The sequence below is a fragment of the Physeter macrocephalus genome, chromosome 4, assembly GCF_002837175.3.
Source record: "Physeter macrocephalus isolate SW-GA chromosome 4, ASM283717v5, whole genome shotgun sequence".
Classification (NCBI taxonomy): domain Eukaryota; kingdom Metazoa; phylum Chordata; class Mammalia; order Artiodactyla; family Physeteridae; genus Physeter; species Physeter macrocephalus.
This window is the reverse complement of record NC_041217.1, coordinates 24,832,999-24,857,777: the sequence shown is the minus strand read 5'-3', so window position 1 is coordinate 24,857,777 and position 24,779 is coordinate 24,832,999. Positions and strand designations below refer to the sequence as shown.

The 24,779-nt window shown below is 35.7% G+C and overlaps 1 protein-coding gene across 16 annotated transcripts in view; it reads left to right on the top strand.

Annotated features, from left to right (window-relative positions):
* CDC42BPA (CDC42 binding protein kinase alpha) overlaps nucleotides 1-24,779 on the top strand; it is a 306,437-nt gene that overhangs the window by 238,122 nt on the left and 43,536 nt on the right. For 11 of the 16 annotated variants that reach the window (XM_028488396.2, XM_028488398.2, XM_028488399.2 and 8 more), the window contains exons 18-22: nucleotides 4,759-4,864; nucleotides 5,276-5,424; nucleotides 6,905-6,996; nucleotides 9,335-9,411; nucleotides 18,335-18,373. In XM_028488396.2, the coding sequence (XP_028344197.1) occupies nucleotides 4,759-4,864; nucleotides 5,276-5,424; nucleotides 6,905-6,996; nucleotides 9,335-9,411; nucleotides 18,335-18,373 (463 nt within the window). Of the gene's footprint in view, nucleotides 1-4,758; nucleotides 4,865-5,275; nucleotides 5,425-6,904; nucleotides 6,997-9,334; nucleotides 9,412-10,600; nucleotides 10,649-18,334; nucleotides 18,374-24,779 lie in introns of all 16 variants that reach the window. The other 5 variants (XM_024130600.3, XM_024130594.3, XM_024130595.3 and 2 more) reach the window with 2 other exon arrangements.

The following is a 24,779-nucleotide window of genomic DNA, read 5'->3' as shown; positions in this document are numbered from 1 at the left end:
TCCTTTTCATTTGTTAGGTCTGGTGGGTTTTTGCCTTTCTCCTTCATCTGCTGTGTGTTTCTCTGTCTTTTCATTTTGCTTAACTGACTGTGTTTGGGGTCTCCTTTTCTCAGGCTACAGGTTCGTAGTTCCCATTGTTTTTGGTGTCTGTCCCCAGTGTCTAAGGTTGGTTCCGTGGGTTGTGTAGGCTTCCTGGTGGAGGGGACTAGTGCTTGTGTTCTGGTGGATGAGGCTGGATCTTGTCTGTCTGGTGGTGTGTTTTGGGGTGTCTGTGGCCTTCTTATGATTTTAGGCAGCCTCTCTGCTAATGGATGGGGTTGTGTTCCTGTCTTGCTAGTTGTTTCGCATAGGGTGTCCAGCACTGTAGCTTGCTGGTTGTTGAGTGGAGCTGGGTCTTGGTGTTGAGATGGAGATCTTTGGGTGATTTTTGGTTGAGGCTGGATCTTGTCTCTCTGATGGGTAGGACCACAACTGGTGGTGTGTTTTTGGGGTGTCTGAGAAGCTATTATGATTTTAGGTTACCTCTCTGCTAATGAGTTAGGGTTGTGTTCCTGTCTTGCTAGTTGTTTCGCATAGGGTGTCCAGCACTGTAGCTTGCTGGTTGTTGAGTGGAGCTGGGTCTTGGTGTTGAGATGGAGATCTTTGGGTGATTTTCGCCGTTTGATATTACATGGAGCTGGGAGGTCTCTTGTGGACCAGTGTCCTGAACTTGGCTCTCCCACCTCAAAGGCACAGCCCTGACGCCTTGCTGGAGCACCAAGAGCCTGTCTTCCACATGGCTCAGAGTAAAAGGGAGAAAAAAAAGAAAGAAAGAGAGAGAGGGAGGGAGGGAAGGAGAGGGAGGGAGGGAGGGAGAGAGAGAGAGAGAGAAAGAAGATAAAATAGAGTAAAATAAAATAATTATAATAAAAATAATTATTAAAAAAAAATTTTTAAGGTCGTAAAAAAAAGAAAGAAAGAAGAGAGCAACCAAACCAAAAAACAAATCCACCAATGATAACAAGTGCTAAAAACTGTGCTAAAAAACAAAAAAAGGGCAGACAGAACCCTAGGACAAATGGTAAAAACAAAGCTATACAGACAAAATCTAACAGGGAAGCATACACATACACATTCACAAAAAGAGAAAAAGGGAAAAATATATATATATCGTTGCTCCCGAAGTCCACCTCCTGAATTTGGGATGATTTGTTTTCTATTCCGGTATTCCACAGATGCAGGGCACATCAAGTTGATTGTGGAGCTTTAATCCGCTGCTCCTGAGGCTGCTGAGAGAGAGTTCCCTTTCTCTTCTTTGTTCGCACAGCTCCTGGGGTTCAGCTTTGGATTGGACCCGCCTCAGCCTGTAGGTCGCCTGAGGGCGTCTGTTCTTCGCTCAGACAGGACGGGGTTAAAGGAGCAGCTGATTCGGGGGCTCTGGCTCACTCAGGCTGAGGGGGAGGGAGGGGCACGGATGCAGGGCAAGCCGGCTGCGGCTGAGGCCGGCGTGACGTTGCGCCAGCCTGAGGTGCGCCATGCGTTCTCCTGGGGAAGTTGTCCCTGGATCACGGGACCCTGGCAGTGGCGGGCTGCATAGGCTCCCGGGAGGAGAGGTGTGGATAGTGACCTGTGCTCGCACACAGGCTTCTCGGTGGCTGTAGCAGCAGCCTCAGCATTTCATGCCCATCTCTGGGGTCCGCGCTGATAGCCGTGGCTCGCGCCCGTCTCTGGAGCTCCTTTAAGCCGCGCTCTTAATCCCCTCCCCTCACGCACCAGGAAACAAAGAGGCAAGAAAAAGTGTCTCGCCTCTTCGGCACCTCCAGACTTTTTCCCGGACTCCCTCCAGGCTAGCCGTGGCGCACTAGCCCCCTTCAGGCTGTGTTCACGCAGCCAACCCCAGTCCTCTCCTTGTGATCCGACCACAGCCCGAGCCTCAGCTCCCAGCCCCGACCCGCGTCGGTGGGTGAGCAGGCAAGCCTCTCGGGCTGGTGAGTGCTGATCGGCACCGATCCTCTGTGCGGGAATCTCTCCACTTGGCCCTCCGCACCCCTGTTGCTGCGCTCTTCTCCATGGCTCTTAAGCTTCCCGCCTGCCACCCCCCGTCTCCACCAGTGAAGGGGCTTCCTAGTGTGTGGAAACTTTTCCTCGTTCACAGATCCCTCCCCAAGGTGCAGGTCCCATCCCTATTCTTTTGTCTCTGTTTTTTCTTTTGCGGAGTTTCTTGCCTTTTGGGAAGTCTGAGGTCTTCTGCCAGCGTTCAGTAGGTGTTCTGTAGGGGTTGTTTCACATGTAGATGTATTTCTGATGTATCTGTGGGGAGGAAGGTGATCTTCACATCTTACTCTTCTGCCATCTTGAAGCTCCTCCTAAAACTGTTTAAAAAAAAAAAGTTGGGCTTCCCTGGTGGCGCAGTGGTTGAGAGTCCTCCTGCCGATGCAGGGGACGCGGGTTCGTGCCCCAGTCTGGGAAGATCCCACATGCCGCGGAGCGGCTGGGCCGGTGAGCCGTGGCCGCTGAGCCCGCGCGTCCGGCGCCTGTGCTCCGCAACGGGAGAGGCCACAACAGCGAGAGGCCCGCATTACCACAAAAAAAAAAAAAAAAAAAAAAAAAAAAAAAGTTAAGAGAATGAGTAGTGTAAGCTTAACCAGATGGCCTAGAAGGAAGGGGCAAGAGATGGTGTTGGGTTGGGGAAAGTGCGATGTTTTTAAGATTTAGCTTGGAAGTAGACAATGATTATGAAAAGGAATTGTTGTGCAAGACCTAGGGCCTAGTGGAACTTAAATGGCATGAGCGTGTAGTTGACCGAGTCTTTTTTTTTTCTTTTTTCATCACCCTTCCCATCAGTAATTTTTTTGTAGCCGAGAAAATAGATATAGGTTTAATCAAAAGTTGAGAATTAGTGGAAGACCACAGTGGTAAGGGAATGTGAATGTATTCAGATGTAAATAAAAAGCAAAGTTAGAAGGTATTGTCTTTTATATAATATTTCAAACAACATTATAGCAATTTACATGAAGTTATTTGATTTCCAAAGTGAATAAAACATACTGGATTTCATAGGTTCCTGGAAATGTGCATAAGCCAAGATCTCTGAGCTATGATAGATACTAAACCAGCACTGGCTGAGGCCTATTAGCCTGGTTAAATGGTAATATAGTTTTTTTTGTTTGTTTTTTGTTTTGTTTTTTATTGTTTTTGCGGTAGGCGGGCCTCTCACTGCCGTGGCCTCTCCCGTTGCGGAGCACAGGCTCTGGACGCGCAGGCTTAGCGGCCATGGCTCACGGGCCCAGTCGCTCCGTGGCATGTGGGATCTTCCCGGACCGGGGCACGAACCCGTGTCCCCTGCATCGGCAGGTGGACCCTCAACTACTGCGCCACCAGGGAGGCCCCTAGTTTTCTTAATTGCTACTCTGTGAGTGTCTTTAGAGGAAAATAAAAAACGTCTTTGGAGGAAAAACAATCTTCCCCCATCTATATTTATTCTTTATGTTATAGATTAGGTGATTAAATGAAAAGGTTGTGGTCACTTGTGGTGTCCAAAGGTAAAGAATTTTAGAAGGAAACAGCATCCCAGTACACAAACTTTCTTAATATTTTCTTAAGCTACTATTCTTTAAAAGGCTATGAACATATATACATGTACGTAGAGCCTACGAATATGTAACTATCACTAGAGTGGGCAACTTCTTAACAGTGATTTTATTTGCTCCTTTATTCTTTTGATTGTCCTCCAAAGCACTTTCCCATCTGAGAGAAGAAGGGATCAAACCCCTTTAAAAGGGCCTCTTTAAGATGTAGATATTAAGTGATATGTAGGTAGACAGATGAATTTAACTCTTCAGGAGTTTAAATTGTAACAGATGCTGAATCAAGCCTCAAGATTTAGACTTGTCTGCTGTATGCATCACAGATACGTATTGATTTGCCTGAAATATACTCTCCTCATGGCTATTCAATGACCTGAATTTTATTGAATATAATTTGAAAACATTTCTCTCTAAAATCATATAATTACATCAGCAAGATAGCCTTAAAATAGTAAATAGAAACTGAGTTTCGGGAATTCCCTGGCTGTCCAGTGTTTAGGACTCCACGCTTCCACTGCTTCCACTGCTGGGGGCCCTGGTTTGATCCCTGGTCCGGGAACTAAGATCCCATGTGCCTTGGGGCGCGGCCCGGGCAGGTCAGGCAGGGTGGGGATGGGTGTAGAAACTGAGTTTCAGTAGACTTTAATCTTTTCTCTTTGTTGTATCATTGACCATTTTAGAAAACAAAAGAGCTTTATTAAAACACAGAATTTTTTTTTTTTTACAGAATATTCTACTTTAAACTTTCTATATTTAGTATACTTCAGTTTTAAGAAGGGTGTGTTGTGTTTTCATAAGATAAAAAATGGAATCTAATTAATAAGAAATCTTAATATTCTTTAGAAATCATGTGAGTGTATGTGTGTGTGTATGTTTAATGTTAGATTAAAAGAGTATTAATTCTGTGGCTCAAGGGTGAAGTTTTACTGATTTATCAGATATGTGTAATTTGGACCTTTCTAAACGTGGCCACCTTTATCTGTAAATAACTGAACAGTTCAGTAAACCATTTCCCACTTGTTGACAGATAGTAGTACTGTGGTAGACCTTTAAAAGAAGATATTAAGAACATCTTTAAATTTCTGTCACTATTCACTATTTCTTTATGATGCTTTAAAATAATATATATCTCACTGAAGTTTTCTGTTTTTCTTTGGTACTTGATCTCTGTCTTTGTTTGCATGTATTCTAGGGTCAGTGATGAAAAGGATGCACGAGGATATCTTCAGGCCTTAGCTTCTAAAATGACTGAAGAATTGGAAGCTTTAAGAAACTCCAGCTTGGGTACCCGAGCAACAGTAAGCTCTGCCATTTAGCAAGCAGGTTTATTATATTAGTCGGTGGGAAGGCTCAGAAAACACTGTAATAAATCTGAGTTACTTACATCAGTTTGTCTAGGCTTTGCCTACTGTAAAGGTTTTCATGAGAAATCATTCAACGTTTTTCCAGTTTAGGAAATTATAATACATAGCTGCTTAACTATAATTTGTGTGGCTAGCCATTAATGGTAATAACCATAAAAAATGCATTTATAATGTGAGTCTACAGTTATTTCTGAATTTAATGAAAAATAATATATTTTCACAAGTAATAGTTCTCTTTAATTCTTTAATTCGGGAAAGATGGTTCTTTTAAGTAGTTTCCAAATTCACTTATATGTTAAAAGTAAAATCGAATGGAGCTAAAAACGCAGTCATATTATTTCATAGGATATGCCCTGGAAAATGCGTCGTTTTGCAAAACTGGATATGTCAGCTAGACTGGAGTTGCAGTCAGCTCTGGATGCAGAAATAAGAGCTAAGCAGGCCATCCAAGAAGAGCTGAATAAAGTTAAAGCGTCTAACATTATAACAGAATGGTAAGACTGAATAATATAGTCCCACTAGAGTGATTTCTAATTTGGTCCAAAAGTATCTGGAGAGAAGTTACATGTTTAGTTTCCTACCTGTCTATCCCTTTTTTTTTTTTTAAGTGATGACCAGAAAAAAACTATGAATATTTGAAAATGAATTGATGATTTTAGGCCTTGTGTGCAGTGATGCAATTTTAATACAGCTTTGTTTCTGACTTGTCCTTAAAGTGGAATTAATAGTACTAATTAATATTCTGTTATTTACTTTTCCCCTTATTTGTAAAATTCACTCTCACATTTTATTCTGTTAAATCCAAAATAATCTTTTGTTCAAGAATATCACATTAGTATAAAATTGCAGCATAGAGTCAGAACAAAATATAGTCATCTGAAAATTCTGGCCTCTACCATAGATTTTTTTACAAATGAAGTTTCAAGTGATGGTAAATTTCATAAAGGTAGAATATACTTAAATTATCCTTTCTTTCATGTTATGTATTAAAAAAAGTGTATCCCCCATAGGTCCAGGACAGTTAGCTAATGAATACATTCCCTCAATTCTTATCACAACAGTAGAATAAATCATACTCTGAATAAATAAATGATAAAAGGAAACTCGTAATTGGATTGGTTCAGGAATAAGTTATAGAGGAATAAGGTGATATAGAGGAACAGTAGAAAGTTCATCTTACAAATCAAAATGTAAATAGAAAAATCCATTTGGTGCTCAGAATACCAAATGTGGCAAAGGCGTTCAGTTATGAAAAGAAATATAGTCCCATAAATTCGGTTTTTAATGGTATGAAGCACCCCAGTTGAATTATAAATTCTTGCTATTAATTATCCAATCATAAATTAAGTATGTTTTACTGAAATGTGCTAGTGTAACATTGAAAATGGAAAAAAACTGTTTTCGGAGAATATATGAACTGATCCCAACATAAAGAACTGCTAAATGTCATACTCTGTATTGTAATTTGGAATAAGTGTGATCTTTCTGCTTATGCTTAGGACATATAAATTTACACATTTGTTCATAAATCAGGAATGTGAGTCAAACTGAAAATTATAAGTTTAGTCACTTTCATGGTTCTCTCTGAAAGAAGTCTAACAATTCTAAAAGTAACCTTTGATTTTATGACGTATTTTAATTTAATAATGTAGCTCAGAGCCAGCAACTTTTCTATAAAGGGAAAGATAATAAATACTTTAGGGCTTGTAAGCCATATAGTTTCTGTCTGCTCAACTCTGCTGTTGAGTACAAAAGCAACCATAGACAGCATATAAATGAATGAGCCTGCCTGTGTTCCAGTAAATCTTTATTTATGCAAGAGTAGATGACAGGCTAGATTTGTCCTTCCTGCAGTAGTTTTCAGTTCCCTACATTATCATGACTGACATTTAAACCAATTAAGTTCAACTACATACATGATGGCTCACTAACCAACAATATAAATGATGACATTTTTCCTTTTTTTCCCTTAAGTAAACTAAAAGATTCAGAGAAGAAGAACTTGGAACTGCTATCAGAAATTGAACAACTGATAAAGGACACAGAAGAGCTTAGATCTGAAAAGGGTATGGGAATGTGTTTTGCATCAACCAGGACTTAATGTTCTGTTATGAATACATTTTATTATACAAGAATCAGCCTACTGTGTAGGCAGGAGAATTGTTCACATACACAGTTCTGGCACTCATTTATAGATGTATGTGTATATGGCACGTGCACGCACACGCACACGCACACACACACACACACATTTGGTAGACAAGTCTCCTGAGTCATTTTGTTTTACTTGATACACATTGTTTAAAGATTTCTTAACAGAAAACTCACTTTGCCATAAATTTGACTGTTTTTTCAGGACCATGGACTATATCATGAAGAATATTTTTGTGATTGGAAAAGTTTGTTTTTATCATATACTCTATACTATTCCCAAATGTTATACGGGATTCACTTTCAGGGTAGTTGACGAAATAATGTATGAAATAACTAAAGATTAACCTAATCCAGTATTAGAAAGGCAATTCAGTGACAAAGAATTATTTGGGCATTTCAGTGTCTTCTTCCATGTTTGATACTCAAAGTGCTTGCCCTGTGGGATTTTCCAGGATTTATTCCCATTTTCTTGAAAACATTACTTGAGCATTTTTTCATTAATGTAAAAAGTTAACTCAGAGTGCTTGGTAGCTTTATTACATGAACTTCAACGTTCTTTCTATAACGTGGGCATTAAGAATGTGAAGATTTAATTTTTTAAAATTCAGAATGTTATTATCTTAATGAAAGGATCTCTTATATATAGTTGTTAAAAATTCATTTTCCTGACAGTATTCCTGACTGAATACTGAACTAGTTAATTGGCTCTATGTTGTACTTATGTGCTGCCTTATCATTTCCCAGTCCTATGACACACAGTGACGTAAAGCTGGTTGGGTCTCCGCATCTCCTTTTAAAATTGTGGAGGAAAGAGGGCAATCACACAAAGGAGTTAACGTGAAAAAGCCATTATAAGTAGTAGATAAATTTTTGTTGATTGAATTTCCTAGTGAACAAGAAGGAAGGAAGGAACCCAGAAAAAGTGAATTAGGAACTCAGATTAGGAGTACAAAGCATCATGCTAAAATGAGAATCAAGCTTAATTTTCATGTATGAAGAGTGGAAGGAGCTGCATTATTTAGTGAGTAGAGGAAAAATAATATATAAGACATGGAGGACCTGTGGCCCTAAAGGCAATTTATATAGAAAAGAGACCAGTGAAGAGTATGACTTACTATAACACACCAGTTGGCATTGATTGCATCATTTTAAAGTAGATCTAAACTTGCAAAAGAAGAAATCGTTTATCACATTGCAGGCTAACCTATGGCTATGGTTTTATATTTGGATTTTGAATGTTGCAGAATAATAAAATTTCACTATATGTTGTAACATAATAGGCAACTTAAATAATACAATGTAATGTTTATATAATGAGGGCAAGGATTTTGTTTTTCTGCTTTATTTACTATTATATGTCCAGTATCTAGACAGGTTTTGGCAAATAAAAGGCTCTCAATAAATATTCATTGATGGAATGAATTTCCGAAGTTGCCTTATCTGACAACTATGGTATATTATTAGAGTAATTCAGAAAGCACATAATTTGATATCAGTTCCTAAAGAGATATGGAGATCAAAAATGTGTGTTGGTTGTTTCTCCTTTTCCTCCCTAGTATTTATCATTATGTGTATTTTAAGAATTAATTTGGAAATCATGTATTTAAAGTTAATACCATAGCCAAGAGGTATGCGTGAAATTTTTTTAATTTGTCTGAGAAAAGCTAGGGTTTGGAGTCCTCATTCACTAACCCTAGTTTTTCTCAGACAAAATTTTTTAATTTCATGCAATTTTTGTCAATAAAACAGTAAATGAAATCAGATTGAGGCCTTAGCAAAAGTTTTTTCATAATTAAATAAGTTGTTGTATCACTGCATTTTTTAATAAAAAATTATTTATATTAATATATACTATATGCTTGATGAGAGTATTTCAAAAAGGAAACCTTGTTTGGTGATAAATTACCTTAGAAAAATCAGACGTAACCAGGGTCCTATTTTAAAAATTTTCTCAAGAGTACAAAAAGATTTAATGTGCTTCTTACAGTGTACTGTATAGGAAAAGAAATTCAGGAACTCAAGTAAGTCAAGAAACATGTATTTCATGGAGTCTGATGTAATTTAACTATTGAGTGATATTCCAAGAAACATGAATGTATTTTAGTTTTTTAAGTGTGTGGAGTTAATGATGTTAGTTGGTTTTAAAATACAGTAGTTTGCGAGCAGCTTTTTAATAGATTCAGATAGGAAAGGTTATCCGTGAAAATTAGTTTTAATCTAGTTTTAAAAAAAGTTGCTGCTGTCTTCTAGGTATAGAGCACCAAGACTCACAGCATTCTTTCTTGGCATTTTTGAATACGCCTACCGATGCTCTGGATCAATTTGAAGTAAGTATTAAACTTTTCATATATCCTCTGCAGTCAATTTAAAATTTACTTTGTGATTTAAAATTTATTTGCAATAAAACCTTTATTGCATCCCATATAAGAGGACCTAGAATCTTATATAAACAAAAACGTATTAGGAAAGGAATATGTTCTGCAATGTTTTGGAAACTTTAATAAACTTTTCTTGTGTTTAAGAAAAATCTAACAAAGATCTAAATAAGAGGGTCGTTGATAAGATTTAAAAGAAATTTCATCTCTTTCCCTGAGGAACAGTAAGTGCAGAGCAAATCCTAACTTTAAATAATTTTGACACTTTTTTCTCCAAAGCATAGAGCCACAGTAAAAAACAAGTGAAAATGTCAGAGCTCACAATAGGGCAATGCTGGTTCTAGTTCCAAGTCAATTCAGTTTTTTAGAAGTATATCAAAAGAATGCTTTTTGTTAAAAGTATTACATAGAGTTTATTTGGCACACTCCATTGTAATGAAATAGTGATTATATGACTCTGTCATTCTTTGGTACTTAAATTCTTTGCTAGAAAAAAAATTAAGATATGAAGTATATTTTTATGTCAGAAAATTTAAGTTAGTGATTATATCTTAATCAACAAATAATCATGTCTCTGTGCAAGGCACTGTACTAGGTGCTGGAGATACAGTAGTGACCAAATTGACAAAGTCCTGCCCCTCAAGAAGCTTACATTCTAGCAGGAACGATTAGAGGCAGAGATTCTGTTGCTTACTTTTAGTTGTTACCTTCTGGAGTGCTTCCATTTAATTTGATTATTAATGAGCTTCAGCTTAATACATTTTGAGCACAGTATATGAATTATATTTCATTCTTTTGGGAAAGGAAAAACAAATCATTCTTGAAAAAGTAATTAATGGGGGCTTCCCTGGTGGTGCAGTGGTTGAGAATCCTCCTGCCGATGCAGGGGACACAGGTTTGTGCCCCGGTCCGGGAAGATCCCACATGCCGCAGAGCAGCTGGGCCCGTGAGCCATGGCCGCTGTTAATGAATTTCTACATTTCTTGAGAAACAATGATAGTGACTGCTTTTCTCATTTATTTATTTGAATTAATGTCATTTGCCTTTCAATTGTTTTACAAAATTTTTGATTTATTATTTGTTCTTATTAAATTGCTTCATCCATATTTTCTATTTTTTTATTGCTGTATTCGTTAAATAGGATTCCTTTTCTTCTTCCTCATCTTCACTGATTGATTTTTTGGATGACGTAAGTCTTTGATTTTCAAACCAATGCATCCTTCAGTAAAAGAGATCAGTGAATTGATATGAAGAATTTACCTAGTAATGCAGTCAGTTTTAGAAATATCACACTTGATAATTTGTGAGCCAAAATGTGCTTCTTTCTTACTTTAAATACAATGAAGAGTTATCATTATTAAATATAATAAAGTAAAAATGTACTTTTAAAAATGTGTTGTCCATCAGAGAATCTCTATAGTTCCATTCTTTGCAACAATTCTGAAGACTGGAATGCTTATTTGATTATTGTCACTATAGATATATAGATAAAAATAATTGCTCATTTTTGTTTTTCATGGCAATTTCTATTTCGCATTCCCCTTTTCTTTTCAGCACTTTACTATTTAGTTTATATGTTAGTTAAAAGTAAACCTCTGGTGGTATAATCAGAACAAGTGACACGTTTTATTAACTCTTCCAGTAGATTTTATCATAACACAATAATTGAGTACAGATCAATTTTTAATGCCGACAGAATTTCTCTTCTAATGTAAAAATGATTTTAGTTAATATATGTACTATATTCACTATAAATTGACTGCATTATCATTTTCTCTCTTAAATTAATTGTATAGATTTAATAATTTAGAAGTTCCTAATGTATAGTGTTCCTCTCTTTACAGAAATACCTGACATATACATTCTCTCTAATCCACATTAAATAGCACAATAATTCTTGTTGTAAAGCATTGTATTATCCTGTTGAACATTCTATCTTTACAGAAATTTGGAAATAAAATGGGTTCAAATGCAAATATTGTGTATATAACTATTTTTAAACCAGGGGAAATTCTTTAAATGTTTTATTTTTTGTGTTTTGTTAAATATAATTCTTATATTGAGGAGAGTATTAAGCATAATTTTCTACTGAAGAAAATTCCTGATCTATATTTTTAAGTGATTTTTTATTTCTTTGAAATATTTATACCAAAGTGTGCACCTTTCCATTCTAAATGGAAACTATTTTATTATTCTTGAGACAAATAATTAAACTAGCTAATTCTGCAGTGTGATAAAAAGAGAAGTCTTGATGTACAATAATATTTGATGTTATAATCTGATGTATATTTTACTATTCTAAAATACTCAGTATGGTATTTCCATACAGATAACATTCACCTTAAAAAGAATGGGAAGGAAGTTTGAACAAATATTTTAATTGTCCTTTCGACTAGAAGACCATTTTCATTTTTCTTTCTAATAAACTCTTCTCTACATCCCTTTTTCTCCCACAAAAATCTTTGAATGTACAACACAGGAGTAGTATGTATTTTGGTAAATAGGTTAGCTCTTCTCAGCAGAAGCACATCTCATCCCACTCCTATCTCATCTCTGCTCTCATATGCTGTCTTCTGCCACCGCCCAGCTGTAGTGTCTGTTTCCCACTTTTACTTTTCCTCCAGAAGTACACTTTCTTACCCTTCACCCACTATTACCCAGTATAGATACAGTTCAGACATACATGTAAATTGTAAGGTAGTACAAAGGAACTCCTATTATAAAGTAAACCAGAACTAAGTTCACAAAGGCTGCTGAATCTTTATGATTCAGGCTCCAGCTCTTCAAGGGCATGGTTTTTCTCTCTTTTGCTTCCTAAGCACTTTCCTCTCAATTTATTGCTTAAGCACTTAAGTTGATTCAAATCCTGCCTCTGCCACTTCCTAGGTATATAATTTGGAGCAAGTTATCTAACCTTTCTATGCAGTGGTTTGCTCATCAGACAAACAAGGATAATAATAGTACTAATCTCATAAGGTTGTTTGAGAATTTAAAGAAACAACATATGTAATACCCTCAATAATATTGGTTATTATTTCCTTACTCTTAACAGACCAGTTCCCCTCCATTGCTGTGTTCTCTTTAGCTTCCTTTCTTGTCCACAAATTCAATTTCACTTAAGTACTTTCTTAGCTCTTCACCACTCAGCCTTCCACTTACCACCAATGTGCATCACTATACTTTCCTCCTGTTGAATCACATTACCACTGGAAATGATTTTTACGTGTCAGGGCAAAGGCCAGCAGTAACCTCCCATTTAAAAAAATATTTTGTATTCTTAATTCATATTTTATGGCATAAACCTCTTATTTCTGTTCATAGTTTGTAACTGTGACCACCCTTCCCAGCATTATCATCCATTTCACCCTCAAAGTCATAATAGAATGTTGTTTTGAATAATGGTGTTCAATCTTTGGTATGCTTGGGTTCAGCATCCAAGATATTTAGTATAAAACTCAAGTTCTGTAGCTTCCTTTCTCTTAGGCATGTGGATTCTTAAGGATTAAAATAAATCTTGATTGTTCTTTGTGCCCAAACTAGTTACGTTGTTGTGCATGATGTTTAAAATATGTGACTGTGCTCTATACTAAGTAGACTCTATCTCTTAACTAATCCATAGGACACATCCTCTGCTCATTCTTTTCTGTTTTCTGTCTCATTGCTATACAAAAGAAAAAGATTATGTTGAAGACCTAAAATTGAATTGCAGTGGAATTTGTAGGTATAGGAGGGAGTAAGGTTAGTTTTAAGCAAAATTGCACAAATGAAGTTTTCTTTTGTGTCCACACATCATTGACCTTCTCCATCTGCCCCCAGTAACCTAGTGCCCTCATACTGCCCTCGGATTCTTCAGAGCTTTATCACCAGTGCCACCCCTCCCCCAAAATTACCTTCTAGTTTTTTCCTTAACCCTCCCACACAGGCTTATTAAAACTATAATTATTTTACTTAAATAGTACACCTAATCACTCTCCTACCTCTAAGTTTTCCTCAGTATGTTTTGCCTGTTATTCAAAATTCAGATGAATGCTAGGATTTGGGGCAATATGGGAAGACATTCGGAACAAGATGCTTTCCTTTTAAGATACACTGTTTAGACAGCTCTTGACAGAAGAGAAAGAGTATATGTAACACCAGGCCCTCCTTCCCTCTGACTCAGGCACAGCAGAATACATTCTCAACATTCTGCTTCTGTAACTCAGCGTTTGGAGTTTTCTACATGTAGAATAATAGACTTTTCAAGGAGAAGAGAACCTTAGAAGATCTTTAGTCCAGTGGTTTTAGTAATTATTTACCACAGCACTTCCACTAGTAGATAGGTTACTCTCCCATTAGTGAGAGTGACTTTTTAGGATTCTCAGTCTTTGGAGTAATAGGGAAGTGTTGACAAAAGGGTTACATGGCATTCTTTAGGGCAGATAAAAGGGGGTTAGGGGGTGAGTTAATTTTGAAAGAAACTGAGACCATTTTGATTAGTGGTCTCTTGGGTAAGGCACTCCCATATGAGTTATTGAGATAGCAGTTGAACAGATACCGGGATCCTTTCTGCTATGGAAATGGTTTCCTCTTTTACCCTTATCTTTCTTCTCAACCCCACGTGCCCAATCCTAGACTGCCTGTGATACTGCATATTAGGCCCAGCATCATCCTGCAGGTTACAGATGGGGGGAGCAAATGGAGCTCAGCAGCCTAGGTTTTCCCCCATCTGTTCCCTTCATTCCCATGGTAGCAGATCCAGGGATCATCAGACTAAGCTTACAGGAACTTCCCATTCTGTTCAGTTCATTTTCTCCTTTTCAAGTGAACCCCCCAAATGCTTGACTTGACTATATTCAAGGAATACTAGTTATAGTTATATAAATGAATGAGTTGCTGTTATATTTGATAAATATATTGTCATATATATGAAACATATGCTAGGTAAGTTTTGAGTTTTATTAAATTACAGTTCAGTACTCTGTTCATTTAGCCTAAGTTCACAAAAATGGAATTTGCCCATTTATCTGGCAAATGTGAATGTATCAGCTTGCTTTTTGGAGGTTGTCTTACTCTAGTGTACTGAGGAAAAGAGTAAATCAAGGAATTAAAGCTCTAGAATATAAAGGTCAGACATAAAGGAATAGAGATAGTACCTTTAGTCCAACTGTCCAGTACTCCTAATATTGTGTTCTTTTCTGGCATTCTGGCATATTAAAAGAAGAGTAGCCTGGGAGTATTGGCAAGCTGAGTTTTACTCTTGGTTTTGGCCTCATATAAAAGCTTACTAAGATGTCCCAAAATATTTAATTTCAGTCCTGGCTCCTAGGTTCCTTCATTTATGTCTTGCCTTTAACATTGTTCTCCCTCCTAGGTTCTTTCATATTCTGTCGTAACCAATCACGGAAATCTGGGCTTGGCAGCATAGGTTTAGCTGTATCTGGAAAAGTTTATCACACGTGAGAATCAATGGAAGACAAATTTCTAAAACATGCGTTGTAAAGAGTTTTTAATCCTATGACCAAAGCTAGGCCTAGATCCTTCTGAGAAATTATGACATTTCTATAATTTCCTCCTTTAATACTTGTTTTTTAAAACTTCCACATGTTAAGCACAACCTGACTTGAAACTCTTACATTTCAGAATATTGGCATATGCAATTCTTATCTAATTTAGGTAGTATGTTATATTGTATGTTATATATCATATATTATATCAGTAATATATTTGGGTAACTAGAGGAAATAACCATGACTACATAGTCTTTTACCTCTTCGATATTTTATTAAATAAGACCTCTGGAATTCATTAACTGAACCTTAAAATCTGTTAGCCAAATTCTGTGTCCACAAGATAAATTGCTTCTTTTGGTTTCTGCTTACCGTACTTACCTTCCACAATCAGCCTTAAAGTTCTGGTGGCAATTTATAGACCTAGATATAAAAAGGTATATGATTGCATATTAAGAAAATGTACTGGTTTCCAGTGCTTGCTATGAGATCAGTTTCAGTGTTTATAGAAAACCATGGTATGTGTGGGTATGTATAAGAGTGTGTGTGTTTTCCTCTACTTACACCATCAGGAAAGTGTAATTTGCCCTTTTCTATTGAAAATATAAAAATGGTCTGATTTCTAGGTGGCCACCTGGAGAAGAACATTATTACAATGGTGATTTAGTATCTCTCTTAGCTTAGTGATACTAAATGCCAGCTTAGAAAACTTGTTGTCTTTCATATGCAAAGATAGTTTTGCGAGACATTCTGACTTGTTTTTGGTGTACTGGTAATATAGTTTATTTTGAGCTATTCATGCTCTTTCTCATGGTTTTAACATACTCTAGCCTTTAGGAGTATGGATAGCCAAAAACTAAGGGTTTCTCTGTATTTTACCACTTTTTACATGTGTGGTACTCTGCTGTGCACAGTGGTAGATGCTAAGATAAATCAGACTTAGAAGTAGACCTCAAAATGCTTATCTTATTATTAGAATAAAATACACAGTTCATGTATTATGTGAAGTAGAAAATGATAAATGCCATAAGAAATATTTCGGTTAAATATTGTAGAATTTCAGAAGGATTCATTCAATATTTAGGAAGAATTTTAAAATTTACAAGCTTTATGCTAAGCATAATACAGTATTTCTGGCCCTTAAGGATCTGAGTCTGATGGAAAAGACAGACATCTAAATAATTATAACACCAATGGGAGAAGTACAATAATAAAAGATATGGACTGCATATCATGGGAATATAAAGGAGATATTATGGAGCTTAGATTTAATCAGTCCTATATGTAATAATTATTAAAAGCCTTAACAGAGGAGAAAGGTGACCAGTTTCCTTTTGGACAAGTTAAGTTTGAGGTGCCTGAGGGACATCCATGGGGAAATGTCCAGCAGATAGTTTTCTAGATGAGTCAGAAGGTTAAGGAAAAGGAGTGAACTAGCAGTAGAAATTTGGGAACGATCAACATAGTTGAAAGTAGATTGAGATCTCCCAGAGAGAGACTGTAGCAAGAGAAAGGTAGTAAGTCAGAACAGAGACCTGGGATCTCTCACATTGAGAAGGGCGTGGAGGAATAGGACTCCACGTAAGAGAAGGAGGGGCAGTGGTCACAGGGGATGACTCAGGAAAGTGTCGTGTCACGAAAACTAAGCGAGTACAGAGTTTTAAGAGGGAATGGTCAGCAGCCTCAGGTACAGCCAGAGATATCTGGTACCGCAGGACAAACAGGAGATACTGATCCTATCAGCATTTCATTAGGGCGATCAAAGCAGAAGCCAAATTGTACAGTATTGAGAAGTGAATTGAGAGGCTAGGTAGTAGAGACAGTGATAGCATACCATTTTGAGAAGTCTGACTGAGAAGGTTTGAATCCTAGCTCTGCCACTTACCAGTTTTGTGACCTGTTGCAAGTTCATCTTTTTTCTTCATGTTTAAAATTGGGATCATAATACCTACCTTATATTAATCCTTCTATGCGGATTAAAAAAGTTAATATATGTAAAGTACTTTGAAAAGTATGTGTATATATTTTACACATGATAAAGGGTTAGCTATTATCATTATTAAGGAAGAGAAGGGAGAGATTAAATGTTAGAGGAAGGGTTGAGGGTTGAGTTATTTAATGTTTGGTTGTTTGGTTTGGGGGAGTGTGGAGGGAGACAGATACTTCCTATTAATCACTGAAGGAATATAACCAGGTTTGAACCTGAGACTTTAGCCTCTACCGTAATGGAAGACTGACTGGACTAAGAAGAACCTGTTGAGAAATCTGCAGACTTTCTAATCCTGGTTTGCTATTAACTCTTTGGGACACAGTATTTAAGTCACCTTCTATCCCAATTTCCTACAGAAAGAAATAATAGTTCCTGTGTACCAATCTGTCAGAGCTATTGTACAAGTAAAACTGATCATCTTGAGTGATGTTTCTTATCCTTGAGGTTTTCTCTGAAATCTTCTGTAACTCCTATAGACTCAGTTTATAAATTCCCTCCCCTAGGTCCCCATAAAAATCTTGTACATCCCTCCTCCAGGTTCCCATACAAACTTCGTACATGTCCTTATTATAGCATTTGTCACATTGTTGATGGCATCATGTCTCCCCCACCAGTCTGTGAACTGCCATACCCTCTTTATCTTTTAAGTACCTGACATATTGTAAACACTCAGTAAATGTCACGTTGAATTGAATATAGGAAATTGCCTGAGTAGAGATGGTATATATTTGTGAAACTCTATTACTTGAGCATCACAAATTTCAAAAACTTGAAAAATATTTCTATATAATTGTCTACTTATTGTTACTTTTTCTGAATTACTTAATTCTTTAATGTCAGAAAGGTGAAGGTCCCTCTTTTGATTAAGCCTAATGTCTAGTCAGGATGGACAATATTGTTGAAGTAACTTTTTGTTTTAATTCAACATCAGTAGTTCTGAAGGCCTAATTTAGCTCTTATCATTGAAAAGAGTCATCGTCTTTGAAAAGAGCAAGAATTTGGTAGATAAATGTCTGAAGCAAGACTAGTTAATTAAATATTTTGTTAAATGCTTACTAGCACTAGATCAGAGTTATTTAGACCTTTTTGTGCTCCCATTTCAAGTTGCCACTACTGACCTTTCCAGAAAAGAAATTGGCCATAGCTTGATGGAGCATTATTTGGTGGATGACTGTGCAAGGTCCAGTGAAAACTTTATACCACTCTTAGACCTAGCCTGAGGAACTGTTTCTTTACTTTTCTGTCTTGCAGTTTTTCCTGAAAATACATGTACTTTCAACCTATCAAAAATGTGTCTGTATATGTATGTTTATATACTTTGTCTGTTAATACAGTATTAGTCATTGAGAGTCATGTGTGTAAATATTTGTAACGTAGTATTCTCCTTTCTTTGTTGAAGCGCTCTCCATCCTGTACTCCAGCTAGCAAAGGCAGACGTGTAAGAGACTATTGCACTTGTGTGCCCATCTGATGCCCTCTACCCCTATCTCTTATCCTTTTTGCCTGTGGTTGCAGTACATGCTAATGTTTTTGTGGTGTATTATTACATTTATTGCATGCTTTGTGCTGCTGCACCTGCTATTGCTACTCTGCTTTTCTGTACTTCCTTTTTTTTTTTTTTTTTTTTTTTCTTTTTTGGCTTTGGCCGCAAAGCTTTAGGAATGTTCATATAAATTTCTGTAACCAAACTACTAAAATTATAAGGTATCTTTTTTATCTTGATTGGGTAAAAGAGTGATCCTAAAGTATGCTTTCTAAATTGGTCACATACAAAGTAAATGAGTTTCTAAATAATCTGATGTAAGCAATTATGTGGAGACGCTTAGAAATTTTAATTACGTAGAAAGAAAACTTGATAATTCATATTATGCAAAATTCAAAAAAGATTTGGGATAAGGTAGAGATCTTACTGATTATAATTTTATGTAAATCAGTTCTGGAGAAACCTTTTAATAGATTTTTTAATGTAGTTCAAAGTTATATTCCCAAATATCTTGTATTTAGAGTTTCGAGGCAATGATGTTGGTAATAAATCATTTATATTCTAAGATATTTCCAAGATTTAAAAAAATTTTTAGCATTCTTTATACATGTATTGATAACAAGCTATAAACATCTTCCTATGCTAAGGCTAGTTCAGTGTTTCTCAATCTGAAATGGGCCAGACACTACCTCTCTACCTCTATCCTGCAGGATTCTGATGTGCCCAGAGTGGGGAATCTGTTTGTGAAAAGGTCTCAAATTTTTCTAAAGCAGCCTCCACCCAAACTCCAGTATACACACATTCAAACTCACTAGTTGAGAAGCTAGCTGACACTGTTTGCTCTGGTTTTCATATGCAATGTAAATAACAACATTAAAAAGGAAAATCTGTGATAGATACAAATTTAAAATTTCTACTTGTCAGCTTCATGATCATTGGTATTGATCAACATCTTAAATCGAGAATTTCAGACTGGGAAAGTTCTAAATCATGGAATTATCTGGTTTATGGAAGGCATGGTAAGCAATAGAGTGACCCACTGCTTCCTGTACTCTTATCTTTCTGGTGTGATGGAGGGTTGATTGTAAAATGAACACGATTAACCCTAATATAGTGCATGTTTTCAAACTACTGTTTAACAGTGAATAAGCAGTTTCAGATACCAGTAGTATGGCCGGTAGCACTTCGACTTCAAGAGATATCTCATTAATTAATGAAGTTTATGAAAAGATTGCTGGTCAACTGACTTATTGATTATTTTGACATTTGTAGAGAGTTAAAACCATTGGGTATTTGGATTTATCCAATCTGAATATATGTTCACTGGTATCATATAACCTCTAGAAGGGAAGACCAAGATGTTGTGTGCCCAGTTATATTAGGTTCAAATCATTAGCCTGTGGGGCTTCCCTGGTGGCGCAGTGGCTGAGAATCCTCCTGCCGATGCAGGGGACACGGGTTCGTGCCCCGGTCCGGGAAGATCCCATATGCCGCGGCCACACAAATCATTAGCCTGTGGATTGACTATATTTTTATCTGTTTGCTTTTCAACAAATTTATCATTCAGAGAGATTTTGTTTTTCTGGTTAAATTTATCATAGATTAGTTATGTCTCTTACCTTGTAGACTTCTAGGGGCTTTGACCACCCAGAACATTTCTGTGAGTCTTTAAATAGGAAACATTTTTGAGGGAAACAGCTAAATAGACCCCTGCTATTTAGTCTGTATTTTTATTCTATAGGATATAAATAAGTCACACTTAACCAGAGCCTAATGACTTATAATGACGTATGATTTTTTTTAATGCAGATGTGATAGGCTTGGTAATTTGCTTTCCAGGCTTCCTTTAATTTTTCCTTTATTGAGTATTGGACAGATAAGAAGTCAGCCACTTACAAGTGGTAATGTCTGTGAGGGAGATGACTGAAGAATTACCAATTATTCAACAGTCAAATAGAAACATAGAATAGTGAGGAATCTTAATAGTCCCTGGGAACGTCCATGAAAACAGTAGGGCACAAATAGTTACCATTCCTAACAGTGGCCTTGAATCTAACAGTGGCATACAATTTTATGTTACATACTGTGTTTGTAGACAAGAAATGTACAATACTTTATAAATTTAAAATTCTCTGAATGAAATATCATATAAATGAGGTATATATTTGTATTTCCCTTGTGCTCTAAAGCCTCATTTACAATTTAAATAATGTTCTTTTTAAGTGGTGTTATTTAATTAATCATAGTGTAAGAAAGATTTGTTATTAATGTCATTATTAATGTCTGGATACAGATGGTTATGGAAAGGTTCATAGTGTTTTCATTAATAGTGAGAAACACTGAATATCTATTAGATTATTCCTTCAGAATTTAAAGCAGAAATTGTAAATAGCCAACATATGGCTGGACTTTCTTTTGTGTTTTCTTAGGACATGTGTAAATTCTCCAGAGTAGATATTCAAATCAGTAAATTGAAAATAAGGGGAAATTTTCATAAAGAGAAACAAGTTATATTATTTGTAACTAGTAAGATTACATTTACTAATCATAACCTTCAGTAATTTATTATTTGTTTTAGAATGATAAAACATATTTACTGTTGTCCAAATGACATAGACAATGTCCAATACTGTTTTTTAATCATAAGAACAATTAACAGAAATAACTATATCACTAAAAGCTTGAGTTATAAAGTGTTTCTGAATATTAAAAAATTGGATTACCTGCCACTTTGTTTCTAAAATACTCCCAGCTACAGGATAAAGAAAATTGATGAAAACTGGATTTTTTCTGTTACCTTAGAGTTTTTTATTTACCAGTACAAAACAACATGTTAGATGTAAGCTATTCTTTAATCTGTATCAAATTCGTATCAAGTGTTGGTATCTTTTTATTTTAAAACCAGGTTTCTTATATGAATGTTTTGCTATTTGTACTTGTTCAAATCTATAATTATTTTTGGAGTAGAAAAGACCTGTTGATACAGGTTCAAGATAAGTAGTTTTGATCCTTTTGTTATTTATAAGAAGGCCATATTGCATAATTTGAGAAATTCTTGATTAGTGTAGTGGGTCATCTAAAAATCAGATGTGAGCCAAGGTGGAAAAAAAACTTTTCTATTTTATAGTACCATACTGCTCTAAAAATACATTTTGTGGTTTATTCATTAGAGAAGTCCTAATAGATTCAGGAAACATTATGGACTTTTTACATGACAGTGTTATGCATTATGGACAATATACTGAGATTCAGTTTTTCTGCTTTTTTTTTCCCAAGCAGTAGAGCAGTAAGTAAAACTGACATTAGAGTAGATGTTTCTAATACCTATTCATCGGAATAACTCCTTAAAGTATGTTTACTTAGAAAAAGAATCAGTTAATCAAAAAACAGAAAAAAAAATCACATTTACATGAAGAGGTTTCTTATTTTTCTCAGTAGATGGCAGCTTATAAATATTGAGTGAATTGCTTATACTGTTCAGTTAAGATTTGTTTCCAAGATCTTCCTTTGGATTTTATCAAAATATACTGTCCAATTAATATTAGCTATTCCTTATTATTTTCCCTATTTTATTATTCTTTCTATAATCATAAATCCAATTATGAATTAAGATATCTCTGCTATTGATGTATATCATATTTATTAGCTTTTCCTGCATTATTAATTCAAGTCATTGCTTACATTTAATGCTGTAATTTTTTTTTATAATACAAAGAATTTTTAACTTCCTTGGCTTTAGTATAATATTAGTGATTATATTTGTTTCAAAGGTAAAAGTAACTAATATGCTATTAATCAATTGCTTTGCTGTCATTTTTATATCTGAATCATTGCCAGTTTAATTATTAAAATTAATTTTAGGCTATCTGTAAGTCCTGGCATATAGTCATTGAGTATTCTGAAAGTTTAGTAAAATTAATTGCTTTTTAGTAACTAGAATTACAAATTAATTATAAATGCATTGGTAAGCGTGTAATTATAGATGAAATTAATAACATCTTGAAAACCATAGTCGTGTTGGGGTTAACACTTTGATGAAGAGAATATGTAAGTGATATTGTATTTTTCTTGTTACTGGTAACCTCTTTTGAGATATTGTTTACACTGGTAGTAATCCAGAAAGGAAATGAAATATTAAAATCTATTAATCTAATTAGCTATTAGCTTCTACTAGAGTCTTTTAAAAGATCTGGGAAGTTTTTTTAAAGTTTGATATTCAAGACTTTTTTGCCATGAGTTTATTCATCTTTACCAAACTTTTGTGTCCTTGTCTTTATGAGAAACACACTTGGAAAATAAAGTGGTAATTTTTAAACTTCATTTATACATGCATGGTTTTTTTTAAATCACAGCATCATTGTAAATGGCATAGTTCAGCTCTTTAATAAGGTCAGTTAATGCCATCTCAAAATATTATTTCAATATTTCTTACTTTGAATTTTGTTAAACAAAACTGTCTTGATTTTGTTTAATCTCTGGAATTTATTTTTACTTTAAGAGCATAAAGCTCCAAAAAGCTAGTGTGGAAATTTTCATTATTCTATTTTACTATAATTAGGATGGGTTATTTTTAAAATTTAAATGTTTTCCACTTCTGAAAAGCCAGTTTTAACTTCCTTCAGCTAAGAAAATCATTTTAAAATCTGTTCTCATTTCTATTGTTTTCTTTCATTTTATTGATGAATAAAAATTTTTTAGGAGAAAAAGATTTATAATGCCAGTAATTCTTCAGAAGGGCCAAGAGGTATGTGCTAAAAGCCTGTCATTCCTTAAGAGTCACTGATTTGTGTAATCACAGATTAAACTGTGATAGTGGTTTTTTTCTTTGCCCATATCAAACCGTCATAATGTCACATTTGCATAGGGTCATGAAACATGCTAGTAAATGTTTTAATGATCAACTTGATTTTTAGGTTTGACAGTTTTCAGGATGTGAACCCCCCCTTTAGAGCACATATTGGCAAAAATGGCTTAAAGTGGTATATTCTAATTTCAGCACAGGAAAGTATATAAAACAGTGTGTTCAACTTCTGTCGGTATGTGTCCATATGGCACAAAGAGCAAGCCTGCTTTAAAATTTCAGCCAGTACTGTTGGGAACAGCAATGTCTTGCCTTTCTCATTTTTGAAGAATTTTTAAAGTAATTGGACCCAGAGGTACAAAGCCACTATATTAGCTATAGTAAATTTGCTCCTCCCAGAAAATTGAGAATCACTGTCTCACTTTAAACTCTGCTTCAAGTAAAATGGAACCAAATTGTTTCTGAATTCTCTTTATCACCTTTTTTAAACACAGCACAATCCTTCATACAGGAACTTCTGATTTTATGTCTTAATTAATCTATGGGCTAAAGGTTTTTGTGTGACAGGTCAGAACGTTACATTTTCTTAAAATAATCCAATTTTTTTTACAACTAGCAAATCCTCTATTTGGACACTTCTTTAAAACTTTATAAGATCATTAACTCTTGATTATTTGAGTCAGTTTTAAAATTCTTATTAGTGTAAAATGTATCAGTATTGCTTATGAATTCCATTTTAATCGAACCTACTCCCCCATGGACTTTTTATTCAGCTTGCAATTTATACAAACTTAGGGAAACCAGAAATATATTTTTAGAAAATAAAAGACATTTTGCCTTATTCCCAACCTAGGGTCATATTTCAGATTAACAGTTTGAACTGATAACCTTCTCCATGGCTGTCCCTCAGTAAAATTGTGAACTAGGTAAAATTTGTCTGGAATCCCATTTTCTTCTTTCTTTTACTCTCCTGTTCCTGAGCAAAGTTCATTGTCAGTCTCCATGATCACTAAATTGCTTTGACTATCTCTACTGTGGAGTTGCCTTGGTACAACAAAAAAGAGTACTGAATTTGGAGTCAAGAGATGAGATTTAGGCCTGGCTCTCCCACCTCATAAGGCATACTAGTTTTATGAAATTATCCACATCACACACACAGAGCTGACATACAGCTGGGATGCATCAGTTCAATGATTCAGTTTTTTAAATATGAAATACTCTCCTAGTTGTTAGTACCTAGCTGCTACTCCAGGTCCCCTAGATGCCCTTACTGAGATCCTTCCTGTCCCCGTTTCTCCCGAATCCAGTAGCTAAAGGTTTAAGGCCCGGCTGCCGGCCACCTTAGTCGGTCCCACCAAGTTTGCCAGAATACCTTGCAGTTTGCCAGAATACCTGCCCATGCCCACCACCAAGGGAGGCCACAGGTGGGCACCAGCAGAGGGCTCCTCCGGTATTTGCCAGCCCACTAGCCAGTCCCTAAAATAGTAACCATAATAATAATAGAGAAAAAATTTTTAAAAAACGTTTTTAGTACATGTTTAAAATCCTTAAGCTGATTAC